The 14,571-nt window shown below is 42.2% G+C and overlaps 1 protein-coding gene across 3 annotated transcripts in view; it reads left to right on the forward strand.

The window, feature by feature from the left end:
• The window catches only part of LOC115152252 (polypeptide N-acetylgalactosaminyltransferase 18), a 91,786-nt gene that overhangs the window by 28,140 nt on the left and 49,075 nt on the right, over nt 1-14,571 (forward strand). For all 3 annotated transcript variants that reach the window (XM_029696921.1, XM_029696922.1, XM_029696920.1), the window contains exons 2-8: nt 4,094-4,289; nt 4,388-4,554; nt 6,815-6,998; nt 10,261-10,458; nt 10,976-11,090; nt 13,789-13,974; nt 14,141-14,278. In XM_029696921.1, the coding sequence (XP_029552781.1) occupies nt 4,094-4,289; nt 4,388-4,554; nt 6,815-6,998; nt 10,261-10,458; nt 10,976-11,090; nt 13,789-13,974; nt 14,141-14,278 (1,184 nt within the window). The remainder of the gene's footprint in view (nt 1-4,093; nt 4,290-4,387; nt 4,555-6,814; nt 6,999-10,260; nt 10,459-10,975; nt 11,091-13,788; nt 13,975-14,140; nt 14,279-14,571) is intronic.

Below are 14,571 nucleotides of genomic sequence, written 5' to 3' on the forward strand. Positions count from 1 at the left end.
TCTGGAGACTGGCTAGGTCACTCCAGGACCTTAATGTCCTTCTTGAGCCACTCCTTTGTTGCCTTGGCCGTGTGTTTTGGGTCATTGTCATGCTGGAATACCCATCCACGACCCATTTTCAATGCCCTGGCTGAGGGAAGGAGGTTCTCACCCAAGATTTGACGGTACATGGCCCCGTCCATCATCATATCTTTGATGCGGTGAAGTTGTCCTGTCCCCTTAGCAGAAAAACAACCCCAAAGCATAATGTTTCCACCTCCATGTTTGACGGTGGAGATGGTGTTCTTGGGGTCATAGGCAGCATTCCTCCTCTTCCTCCAAACACGGCGAGTTGAGTTGATGCCAAAGATCTCCATTTTGGTCTCATCTGACCACAACACTTTCACCAGTTGTTCTCTGAATCATTCAGATGTTCATTGGCAAACTTCAGACGGGCATGTATATGTGCTTTCTTGAGCAGGGGGACCTTGCGGGCGCTGCAGGATTTCAGTCCTTCACGGCGTAGTGTGTTACCAATTGTTTTCTTGGTGACTATGGTCCCAGCTGCCTTGAGATCATTGAGAAGATCCTCCCGTGTAGTTCTGGGCTGATTCCTCACCGTTCTCATGATCATTGCAACTCCACGAGGTGAGATCTTGCATGGAGCCCCAGGCCGAGGGAGATCGACAGTTCTTTTGTTTCTCTTCCATTTGCGAATAATCACACCAACTGTTGTCACCTTCTCACCAAGCTGCTTGGCAATGGTCTTGTAGCCCATTCCAGCCTTGTGTAGGTCTACAATCTTGTCCCTGACATCCTTGGAGAGCTCTTTGGTCTTGGCCATGGTGGAGAGTTTGGAATCTGATTGATCGATTGCTTCTGTGGACAGGTGTCTTTTATACAGGTAACTCCCTTTAAGAGTGCACTCCTAATCTCAGCCTGTTACCTGTATAAAAGACACCTAGGAGCCAGAAATCTTTCTGATTTGAGAGGGGGTCAAATACTTATTTCCCTCACTGTATATCTACAGTTGAAGACGGAAGTTTACATACGCTTTGGTTGGAGACATTAAAACTCAATTTTCAACCACTCCGCACATTTCTTGTTAACAAACTATAGTTTGATTAAGACATCTACTTCGTGCATGACACAAGTAATTTTTCCAACAATTGTTTAGACAGATTATTTCACTGTACCACAATTCCAGTGGGTCAGAAGTTTACATACACTAGGTACAGCTTGGAAAATTCCAGAAAATGAGGTCATGGCTTTAGAAGCTTCTGATAGGCTAATTAACATAATTTGAGTCAATTGGAGGTGTACCTGTGGATGTATTTCAAGGCCTACCTTCAAACTCAGTGCCTCTGCTTGACATCAAGAGAAAATCAAAAGAAATCAGCCAAGACTTCAGAAAAAAATGATAGACTTCCAGAAGTCTGGTTCATCCATGGGTGCAATTTCCAAACGCCTGAAGGTACCACGTTCATCTGTACAAACAATAGTACGCAAGAATAAACACCATGGGACCACGCAGCCATCATATCGCTCAGGAAGGAGACGCGTTCTGTCTCTTAGAGATTAACATACTTTGGTGCAAAAAGTGAAAATCAATCCCAGAAGAAAGGCAAAGGATCTTGTGAAGATGCTGCAGGAAACGGGTACAAAAGTATCTATATCCACAGTATATCGACAACCTGAGAGGCCGCTCAGCAAGGAAGAAGCCACTGCTCCAAAACCGCCATAAAAAAAGCCAGACTATGGTTTGCAACTGCACATGGGGACAAATATCGTACTTTTTGGAGAAATGTTTTCTGGTCTGATGAAACAAAAATAGAACTGTTTGGCCATAATGGCCATCGTTATGTTTGGAGGAAAAAGGGGGACGCTTGCAAGCCAAAGAACACCATCCCAACCGTGAAGCACGGGGGAGGCAGCATCATGTTGTGGGGGTTCTTTGCTACAGGAGGGACTGGTGCACTTTACAAAATAGATAGCACCATGAGGATGGAAAAGTGTGGATATATTCAAGCAACATCTCAAGACATCCGTCAGGAAGTTAAAGCTTGGTCGCAAATGGGCCTTCCAAATGGACAATGACCCCAAGCATGCTTCCAAAGTTGTGGCAAAATGGCTTAAGGACAAAGTCAAGTAATTGGAGTGGCCATCACAAAGCCCTGACCTCACTCCTATAGAAGATTTGTGGGCAGAACTGAAAAAGCGTGTGCGAGCAAGGAGGCCTACAAACCTGACTCAGTTTCACCAGCTCTGTCAGAAGGAATGGGCCAAAATTCACCCAACTTATTGTGGGAAGCTTGTGGAAGGCTACCTGAAACGTTTGACCCAAGTTAAACAATTTAAAGGCAATGCTACCAAATACTAATTGAGTGCATGTAAACTTCCGACCCACTGGGAATGTGATAAAATAAATACAAGCTGAAATAAATCATTCTCTCTACTATTATTCTGACATTTCACATTCTTAAAATAAAGTGGTGATCCTAACTGACCTAAAACAGGGAATTTTTACCAGGATTAAATGTCAGGAATTGTGAAACTGAGTTTAAATGTATTTGGTCAAGTTGTATGTAAACTTCCGACTTCAACTGTACATTGGCGTACAGAGTCCCATTATCAGCAACCATCACTCCTGTGTTCCAATGACACGTTGTTAGCCCTTTAAAATGATACACTTGGCTTAGCTAATTGATTATTAGAAAACCCTTTTACAATTATGTTAGCACAGCTGAAAATTGTGCTGATTTTTAAAAAGCAATATAACTGGCCTTCTTTAGACTACTTGAGTATCTGGAGCATCAACATTTGTGGGTTCAATTACAGGCTCAAAATGGCCAGAAACAAAGAACTTTCTTCTGAAACTCGTCAGTCTGTTCTTGTTCTCAGAAATGAAGGCTATTCCATGCGAGAAATGGCCAAGAAACTGAAGATCTCGTACAACGCTGTGTACTACTCCCTTCACAGAACGGCGCAAACTGGCTCGAACCAGAATAGAATGAGGAGTGGGAGGCCCCGGTGCACAACCTGAGCAAAAGGACAAGTACATTAGTGTCTAGTTTTGAGAAACAGACGCCCCACAAGTCCTCAACTTCATTAAATAGTACCCGCAAAACACCAGTCTCAACATCAACAGTAAAGAGGCAACTCCGGGATGCTGGCCTTCTAGACAGAGTTCCTCTGTCCAGTGTATGTGTTCTTTTGTCCATCTTTTTTTTTTATTGGCCAGTCTGATATATGGCTTTTTCTTTGTAACTCTTGATTTTTTGTTATCCGTAAAGCCTCTATGTAAATATTGATTATCTGACTCCATATAAATTAATTTAACACTGTGTGCGAAAGATTATTGATTCAGGCTCCAATTCTATCAAAGAGACATTGTCATTGGATATTAACCCAAAACCACACCTATCCATAGAAATATACATTTGATCAGGATCTGAGTGTTATGGTGCTGTGAGGAGCCCCTGTGTGGCCGAGCCCTTCATGTCAACATCCTCCTCCTCAGATGAAGTTCTAGCAAATGTTGGGATCCCAGTCGTGGCCGACATAGTTAGTGCTGAGAGAGAGTGCAATGCAGGGGTTATAATTAAATAACCTTGGCTGACAATTAGCATTCAGTAATTACCTGCACCGAGTCCTTCATCACTCGCTGTGGTTTGTGAGGACATTTCCCGGCATCATAAATAACTTAGGAACATTCCGTTGCGTTGCGTTCTTTCAAGCTCGCAATACTGGTGTTGAGTGAAGAAGAAACGATTGTCTTGTCCAGACAATGTGATCTAGTAGGACTAACCTGTTTTTTGTTTTGCTGCTTTCAGTAAACCACAGGAAAAGTAGGAATATGCAAGACTGGTATGAGTAGTCCAAGGCTGCAGTAACACATTGCAGCGTTTTAGATGGATCAATTCAAATGCTAATAAATTCCAGGAAGTGTGCCTGCTACAGTATGTGATCATGCTGAATACAGTGACTTTTTCCCCACTGGTATAAATCTTTTTCATGTAAGCTGCAGTATGCGGCATGAATGTAAACATTATTATTTCTATAGCCCAGGCACACACCATTTCACCACTCTCCTTTCTCTCACTCTCGCCTACAGAGGTGCCTCAGAAGGGTAGTGATGAAAAAGTAGGGGAGTCCCTCTCAGACTCCTCCCTGTTTGTCCGCTGGGGTCATGACCTAGGTCCTGAGAGTCGTCGTGTGGCGCTGAAGAAGTTCCAGTACTATGGCTACAACGGTTACCTCAGTGACCGCCTCTCTCTGGCCAGACCCATCCCAGACCTCAGACCTGATGGGTACATGACCTTTGACTCTTTTGTTGGTTCCTTTTTCATTGTCCATAAAAAAACAAAGTTTCTTGTTCATATCTTGTCTGTTTGCTGTTTCTCCTCAGGTGCAGAAACATGTCGTACCCCACCAATCTCCCACAAGTAAGTATCATATTTATCTTTGTGAATGAGGCCCTGTCGGTCATCCTGCGCTCCATCCACACAGCCATGAACAGGACTCCCTCCCACCTCCTCAAGGAGATCATCCTGGTCGACGACAACAGCAACAATGGTAACTCCTGTATTTTTTTTATTTAACCTTTATTTAACTAGGCAAGTCGGGTAACTCCTATATTCCTACTAAATGTAGCCTACAAAGTATACACACTGCATTGTATACAGGAATCCATTCAGACTGCTTACTATCTTAAATTAAATCACTTCTAAATCCAGGAAGTAACACAAAATGTGGGAAAAGTCAAGGGGTGTGAATACTTTCTGAAAGCACTGTATATCCATTCACACTTGACATTCTTGAGGACCGACAGTGCATCAGGAGTTTCTCTATAATCTTATTACTGGTAATAAACTCATGAAATGTATCTTACTCCATACACATTCACAATATCTTTAAAAAATGCGCTGGCGTTGCCTGCCAATTTAATGGATTACTTTCACACGGCTCCGAATTAAGTTATTTGTTAGCCTAGTTATTTCAGCAGGACAGATCTGCATGTTGATCAGCTATAGAGCCAGAGGGAAGTGAGACGATTTTAAAGGCTCTATTTTACCTAGACTGATCATTTCATATGAAGGTGTTTTTAGCTGCATACTTTACTAAACATATCTGTTGATGACAAATGGTCAAAAGAGTCCGGCAGAGGGATTTAAAAAAAAAAGAAGACTTCTTTTGAATGTATATTTTTATTGAGGACTCCTATTTCAGGATGTAAATGTTGAATCATTACATTAAAAAGAGAGGCGCTTCTGTAATGTAAATTGTCTGAAAACGGAGCTGAATAGCTGAGATGCAGGGTATTGTCGAGAGTGGAAATGAAGCTGTAAAAGTTTCCTTTGTGGCCATTGGTATTCTAATTAATTCCTTGGCAGTTGGCTCACTTTGAATAATGTGACTCTCCCCATTCTGTACAGTTTCAGGAGTCTGGCTAACGGCTCTCCATCCTGTGTGGGGTGTCTCATAGTGTCAGCTGGGATTACTTCCCATGACAATCCCAGTAACCAAATCGACCTTAGTCCTTTTATTTGTCCTTTTCATTTCTTAAGAAGTTAAATGACTGTGGGCCTCCCGAGTGGCGCAGTGGTCTAAGGTACTGCATCGCAGTGCTAGCTGTGCCACCAGACATTCTGGGTTCGTGTCCAGGCTCTGTCGCAGCCGGCTGCACCCGGGAGACCCATGGGGCGGCGCACGATTGGCCCAGCGTCGTCCGGGTTAGGGGAGGGTTCGGCTGGCAGGGATGTCCTTGTCCCATCGCGCACTAGCGACTCCTGTGGCAGGCCGGGCACAGTGCACGCTGACACGGTTGTGGTTGCGGCTGGCTTCTGGGTTAAGTGGACATTGTCAAGAAGCAGTGCGGCTTGGTTGGGTTGTGTTTCGGAGGACGCACGGCTCTCAACCTTCGCCTCTCCCGAGTCTGATTGCTGCTACTCCCGTACGGACAAGACTGTAACTACCAATTGGATACCACGAAATTGGGGAGAACCTTTTCTTCCTTAAAAAAAAAGTGAAATTACTGTATTTTTACCGCTAACTATCACTATTAATATCCATGGTTGTATGATCAATATTGCCATCCAGAACATGTCTGAAAGCCATTTTCCCATGAACTCCAACACCACTGTAATGAAAACAGACATTGATGTCCGGTCCTCGCCCTTCATGTCCCAATCACTCCATCTGGTTGCCATGGTGAGACACTGCCACGACCACTTAGCAAATGAAAACAAACAGGTGGCAGATGGAGCTTGTGGGAAAGCAGAATTGACTTCCTTCAACCAGACGATGCTGATAGACATCAATAATCCCAACCGCAATATTATTTGAAATCCCCTTCACAAATAGAATTTGGGACTGTAAAGTACTTTTCAATTGTGTGGCTAAAGTCGATAGTCCAAGGTACATGCCTTCAGCAGATTTCACTGGTGCAGGATATTATAAGACATTCTATTCTACTGTATCTTTGTCTGACTCTCTGACATTGCTCATCCAAATATTTATATATTCTTAATTCCATTCCTTTACTTAGATTTGTGTGTATTGTGTTTATTGTTGTGAAATTGTTAGATATTACTGCACTGTTGAAGCTAGAAACACAAGCATTTCGCTACACTCACAATAACATCTGCTAAACACATGTATGTGACCAATAAAATTTGATTTGACATAATGAGAAATACCTGCACGCTGTTTCAAGGCTTCCCTTTGTTGTATTCAACAATGTTTCAGCCACTGTGGTTCTTTGTTAAGGTCAGACAGACTCTATAAAATGTCTCTCCATTTTCTCTTTCTGTACTGTCTATGAATGTTTCTATAGCTGAGCTGAAGGAGAACCTGCAGAACTTTGTGAAGGAAACCAACTCCCAGCGGCCAGACTTCATCAAGGTGGTCCGCCACGACAAGCAGGAGGGGCTGATCCGCTCCAGAGTCAGTGGGTGGAGGGCCGCCAGCGCCCCCATCGTTGCCCTGTTCGATGCCCACGTGGAGTTTAACATTGGATGGTAAGGGACTGGAATTCCACGTGTATGTTCCAATCTATACAACAGCTTAAAACATTTCATGTCTAGTTATTATCTTTGCTGTATGTGCGGTATAATTGATATGTGCTGCATTTTCTCAGTAATTACTTAATAGAGCTATTACAGAACTGTGATTAGATGAGGGATGTCAGAATAATATATGTGACTGCCCTCAGCGCTGGAGTGCTCAAAGGGTTGACGTACTGCTGACTGGAGTTGAGATGTGTTGTTCATGGCAATGTAGTGAAACGGGGCTTTCTGTCGTCTGACAGAGTGTACGTGTCTGTTAATCATTCTCTCCACAGCTTGACAGGTCGACCGACCGACACGTATATCTCTGAAGAGCCCGGGCTCAATCCCAAAAAACTCCTGAGGTGCTTTGGCACAGCTCTCAGAACAGACATTTCAGAGGCCTTCTCGGTCTTCTGAGCTACCAGATTTGTGTGTCTTCGACTAATGAAATCATTTGGCTCAATGCGACGGCAGTGCCTGAAAAGGAGAGCGCATGAGGCTCTCAGCTTGTCTTTTATGCACACAAAACATGTTGGCTATTCATTTTAACGTTGATCTGAGGCCTTTTATATAGAACAAGGCTGACGCTATTTGTGATGGCTGCTGATGACCTGTCATTCCATACGATTTTGTGGAGCTCTAACGTTTTTATTTTGAATGATTGATTGAAAAATGGCTGTCGTTAAACAAGAGGGTGACTGACTGCTATATTTATTTATCACATCACTCTATTCTACATTAAATTATCAGAAACGGTGCACATTTTGTCTAATACCAGTTAAGTGCCATTCAGCAACAGATTTTCTGTCTATCTAGTCTATAATGGAAAACTCAAAACACCCATGTAGAAGACTTCAAATGACTTTTTAGTGAGTAGAACGACACTGAACAAAAATATAAATGCAACAATTTCTAAGATTTTACTGAGTTACAGTTCATATAAGGAAATCAGTCAAATTAATGAAATAAATTAGGCCCGACACTATTGATTTCACATGACTGGGAATAGATATATGCATCTGTTCACAGATTAAATTAGATTTTCAAACTAATAAACATTTTATAGAACATTTTACAAATGAATAAAAAACCAAATATGTATTGATTGCATATGTCTTAACATCCAGAGTTAATTGGTGAAGCATCTTTGGCAGCCATGACCATAACTGTGAATCATTTTTAATACAATTTTACCAACCTTGCACAACTCTTATTAGGGTAACATATATCCATACATTTTTATTAACATTGCTCAAGCTCAGTAAATTTGATTGGGAATCATTGATTGGTTCCGTGTGGCTCAGTTGGTTGATATATATATATATATATATATAGTGCTTGCAACGCCAGGGTTGTGTGTTTGATTCCCATAGGGGACCAGAACTATAAAAAAGTATGAAAATGTATGCACTCACTACTTTGTCACTCTGAATAAAAAGCATCTGTTAAAATGCAAAAATGTATGGATAAGAAAATTCAAACCTTTCTGATTTTCAAGCAGGTTTAAGTTAGGACTGAGACTGGACCATTTAGGAACACTCACCACCTCTCGGAAAGCCATTCTGGTTTGTCTTTGGCATTAAAATGTGTGTAATTGTCCCGTTTTAAAAAATAAAACTATTACAGTGTTAGGTTTTCAGAAGACAATGCTCGTAACTTTTTACCTGGGCTTTGCTTCTTTCATATTTCTTTTGATCCTGACAAACCCAGTCCCTCCCGGTGACAAGCATACCCATAACATGATGCTGCCACCACAATAGATTCCCAACCAAATTTACTGAGCTTGAGCAATTTTGCCAAAAACTATGGATAATACAGTATGTTGCTTTAAGTGTTGTGCAAAGTTGGTAGAATCTTATATACTGAACAAAAATATAAACTCAATGTAAAGTGTTGGTTTCATGAGCTGAAATAAAAGATGCCAGAAATATTCTTAATGCACAAAAAGCTTATTTCTCTCAAATTTAGTTCACAAATATGTTTACATCCCTGTTAGTGAGCATTTCTCCTTTGCCAAGACAATCCATCCACCTGACAGTTGTGGAATATCAAGGAGCTGATTAAACAGCATGACCATTACACAGGTGCACCTTGTGCTGGGGACAATGAAAGGCCACTGAAATGTGCAGTTTTGTAAGACAACACAATGCCACAGATGTCTCAAGTTTTGAGGGAGCGTGCAATTGGCATGCTGACTGCAGGAATGTCCACCAGAGCTGTTTTTCAGAACTTGAATGTTCCTTTCTCTACCATAAGCCGCCTCCAATGTCGTTTTAGAGAATTTGGCAGTACGTCCAACCGGCCTCACACACAGACCATGTGTAACCATGCCAGCCCAGGACCTCCACTTCCGGCTTCTTTACCGGCGGGATTGTCTGAAGCCAGCCACCCAGACAGCTGATGAAACTGAGGAGTATTTCTGTCTTTAATAAAGGCTTTTGTGTAGAAAAACTCATTATGATTAGCTGGGCCTGGCTCCCCGGTGGGTGGGCCTATGCCCTCCCAGGCCCACCCATGGCTGTGCCCCTGCCCGGTCATGTGAAATCCATAGATTAGGGCCTAATGAATTTATTTCAATTGACTGATTTCCTTTTATATGAACTGTAACTCAGTAAAATTGTTGCATGTGGCGTTTTATTTTTATTCAGTATAAATTATTCACAGCTGTAATGGCTGCCAAAAGTGCCAAAAGACATATGCAATCAGGACATGGGGGGGTGGGGTGTTGTACAATTTTCTTTCACTTTGGAAATATGGAGTAGGTTGTGTAGATCTGTAGGGATAAAATCTAATTGAATCCCTTTTTTCTTTTCTTTTTTATTAAAGGCAGCCCAAACTTTCACTAGGCACTCAATGTTGTGATAAGAAGTGTATTTCCTTAGCTGTGGCTTTTACGCATGTCTGGATTGTGATCTGACATACAATACATGGCCATATTTATCCAACCTCATTTGTTTCCCTCACCAAATCAACATATCTCAAACTCCGAATCGGGTTAATATTCTGGGTGTGGCCCGGGATACTGGACGCTATAGCCATAGGCCGAGATTCCGTAATGAGCCATTAACAATTAGTGGTCAGGATGAAAGACCCTCATTCCCACTGTTTCCCCATATCTTCTGTGATGTTAAGGAAGTGCTTGTGTTCCCCCTCCATATTGTTTTCATTGAAAAAGACACCAAATTTATCTCACAGCAACACAATGTCCCACTATGCCTTGTCTTCCCTACAGGGCCGAGCCCATTCTTCTCAGGATCAAGGAAGACAGAACGCGCATCGTCTCGCCGTCGTTTGACAACATCAAGTATGACACGTTTGAGATCGAGGAGTATCCGCTGTCTGCTCAGGGCTTCGACTGGGAGCTGTGGTGTCGCTACCTGAACCCGCCCAAAGCCTGGTGGACCCAGTACAACCACACCGCCCCCATCAGGTCACTGTCAGCAAAGACTTAGGAATCAACAGTTGTCTTGTGCTATTTCACAGGCACTGTGTTGCATTGAGATCCACACAATGTTGTGTCTGTGGCTTATTTTATTTTAATAACAGAAAAGCTCTGACGGAGGCCGTGAGGCCCATACGTAAAGCTGATTAAAGAGCATTGATACTATCGAGCAGTATGCGGGTTCCTTCTTTTTTCTCATTTTAATAACAGAACCAGTAAGAACGTGTGCAATCCTGTTGCATCAGTTTGATGTAGATCAAAGCTCTTGTTTTCTTTCTCCTGGTTGTTTTTAGACAGCCGTTAATCCTCATTCTTGACGACAAAAAAAAAGAAATAGGCAAACAACCTTGCAGGTTTATTATTGAAAACATATCAAGAAATCAAATGTGGAAAGTCTCCAGCTGAGCTCAGAGGTGTTACAAATACGCTAGAAAGTACTAGGAAGTAGTTCATACAACCACAGTGCATAATTGACTGTTTCTCTCTTTTGACTTCTTTGTACCAGGAGCCCAGCTCTTATTGGCTGTTTTGTGGTGGACAGGAAGTACTTTGAGGAGATTGGCCTATTGGATGAGGGAATGGAGGTCTATGGTGGAGAGAATGTGGAGCTTGGCATCAGGGTGAGTGGAGTGCAAAATAATTATAATCAGCTCAGTAATATGCCAAGTCCTAACTTGAGATCGGTCCCCCATTGACATCTATGCTAAGAGTCAATAACAGCAACCAAAACTTAACAGGAAGCAAACCAAAAAGTTGAGCAAAACAAAAACAGGGATGAAAATATAAATGATTGTTTTTTTTTTTAGAAATCAAAATAGAGCGAGCCAATTAAAGGTGTTAACCCTCTACATCTCTCAAGCCAACTGGCCATGTGCCACCTGCTCTTAAATATCCCCTGTGCCAGCACAGGTGAAATGCCTTCTGACTAACGAGATGACAAGCCCGCACAGGTGTAACACATACTAATGAGGTGACGCCAATCGGTGCACCCAACATCCTGAGGTCCAACCTCGAAATATAAATGGAAAAACCAAAACCTGTAACAATAATTTACACAAAAACCTGAGTTACGTACAAACCCGGAATATCAATTTAGTATTTGGCCTATATTGAGGACTCTTGGACTCATTAGTGTGTGTAACGATCTGCTGCTGTGTGAGTCCCTGCTGCACTGCTGTCTGTTGCTGGACGATACAGCCAGTCAGCTCAGCCCTCCTCCAGATGGGCCATGGGAGGAGCTGCAGTGTGCTAGGGAACCCCCCCATAGCAAGCTTGAAACTCAACCAGCTCAGCGACTTGCACACTTCCAAAGAGCTAAAAGTACATCAAACGAACCCTTAGAAATTACTATGGGACATACATGCACACTCCACATTAGTGAGACCTACACAGTGCGTCTTGTGGGGGTATTTGTGCCTCCTTCCCCTTGCAGCTTTGTGGTCCTGTGGCATCAGGAGGGAAGGGAGCAGCCTACTCTTTGGTAGGTGTCAAAAATCCCTTCAAGACTGGGTGTTAATATACTGATCATGGGTCAGATCAGCGGTGGTTCAAGCTGTCACTCCACAGACTGTATCTTCCAGTAGCTTTTCTGATTGGCTAACTTCATCTTGCCAGAGGGAGAAATGTGCTCTCTAGCAACTGTATTGCATTAGGGACCTGGCTGAATGGGAAATACTTATTGTGTGGAAATATGGCAAAGGTTTGAGGACTGTCTATATAATCCTATTGACTGAAATGATGGTATAGAAATCCATTGAATCGGTGGAGCATAAAGATAAGTATGCTGGAGTGATTTTTCAATACAGTACGGCAAAAGTTCAAGGACCGACCGATTTTAGTGTTGAGTTGAGTGTGTGGCCAACTTGAAATCCTCTATGGAATGGCTTATCTGCGCTCTCTTAACAGGACCTATGTGCGCGAGCGCTTTCGTAATCACCTCTGTTGCAGTTAACAGACATCCAGTCATGGATCATCAGTGTTGTTGTCAGTTATTATATAAATGAGGCATTTTCTTGACAGAATCAGGAACTGCACATCTGTCCACTGGGCATTACATCCCCCTTAATGAATAGTTGTATTTAGGCCCGCCAAAACAAGGGATGGGATTTTTCTGTTTTTCTACAGATTCTTCCTCCCTGGTACCCAATAACCACATGCTGTGCTTTTAATAAATACTTTATTTATAGATCTATCTTCATTATGTTTGTTTTATTTACTGCCACTTGATTATTTTAGCATTTTATCTCAGCAGGCAGACTTTGCAATTTACAATGCATTTGTTAGTTAGCCCACACTCAACATCTCAATTAGCACATTTTTCCTTTGAGCTCCTGACCAAGTTGTGTGTTTAGTTTGACAATGAACGTCCGTTAAAAACTATTCAGCACTCAGAACTAATATATTTCTAGTCTCAGCCACTATTCGTCATACCTTCCACAGCCAGGTGTAATGTTGTCTGCAGATAGTTGTCTCCAGTCCAAAATAGTAGGCATGTGCCCCATTTTATAATCCCCATAAGATGGATTTTCCTCTGAGAGAAGAAAAAAGAGTTCTTGAGGGCTCTAGTCAGCAAGAGTACAGTGGGTGGGCGAAATAAACATACAAACACACAAAGGCTGATATTACACAGTATACATTGTATGCTAAATAAAAGCTCCTCATAACTCTGTACAGTAAGTCGCTTTACAAAATATGGTGATTCGTAAAAGGCATTTGGAGACGGTTGTGCACTTAAAAGCGTTCATACTATGAGGTGCGGTAGCACTACTGTTGTCTGATTTGAGTGAGACGTGGCAGACAATATGTCACAGGTAATTTACTGACACTAGCTAGGTTTCTATCCATTTGGCGACAAAGTTTCAAGTGAATATTCTAAAATCCGCATGAAAACAATATGCGCATTTTCCCACCCTGTGAAGTTTATCATAACTTATTTCATCTGTAGCCTAACAAACTGCATGCTTTCCCGAGTCGTAGTGGGAGGAACACACAACATATCATCGCGTGACTCCAAGTTTTCTGTGCTATGATGGTTATTATATCAATATTTGCGCATAAAGGCATTTACATAATACATTTTAATGACACAAAAAGTTTACCGACAGATTTGCTGTTTCCTTCAGGCCTGTCGTAACATATTTTTATCCGACATGTACTTTACTTGCATAAAAAGGATGGAAATCTGGTTACTGACTTCCTCCTTGTATCTAACCCTATGTGTACTACTGAGCTCTGAACACTTCCAGGGCTAGAACTCAGCTTCCTACCTATTTTTTTTTAAATATTTTATTTGGACCATTTTTGTGTGTGTAACTTCAGGTATGGCAGTGTGGGGGCAGTGTGGAGGTCCTGCCCTGTTCTCGGATAGCCCATATCGAGCGTGCTCACAAGCCCTACACTCAAGATCTGACTGCTCATGTGCGGCGGAATGCGCTGAGGGTGGCCGAGGTGTGGATGGACGAATACAAGAACCACGTTTACATGGCCTGGAACATTCCTCCACAGGTAAAGACCATAGCCTCCTGAGTTATTCCTGAAAATGCGACCCCGACCAGGAAAACTCCAGGCCCGAGTCATTTCAGTCTAAATGTGTATTCCATAAATGTTCTATGTAAAAAAAATAATGTTTTATTAAAAATTGTCATGTGGGTATCCATGTGTCTCTTTCTAGGACTCCGGGATTGACATAGGGGACCTCACGGAGAGGAAGGCTTTGAGGAACAGACTGCAGTGTAAATCTTTCAGGTGGTTCTTGGCCAACATCTACTCTGAGATGAGAACCTACAGTGACACTGTTGCTTATGGAGTGGTGAGTGTGTTATATCTGTGCTCAGCGTTGTTTCATGGATTAAAGTCCCTTTTCGTCTTGCAAAATCTCGAGGCATTTTTGTAATAAAAAAAAAAAGTCATCTGAGGACTAGTTTATCATCAGTATACTGACAATGTCAGTCATAAAACGTAATGCTATAGTGTGCATGTAATGTGAGGCGTGCATACTTTTCATGCTGAAACAGTCTTTTGCAATATCTTAACGAGAACATAAAACATGACTATCCTAGGAGTCCATTTCAAGCCACAGCTTGTGGACAATACCTCCACTGA

The sequence above is a fragment of the Salmo trutta genome, chromosome 17, assembly GCF_901001165.1.
Source record: "Salmo trutta chromosome 17, fSalTru1.1, whole genome shotgun sequence".
NCBI lineage: Eukaryota > Metazoa > Chordata > Actinopteri > Salmoniformes > Salmonidae > Salmo > Salmo trutta.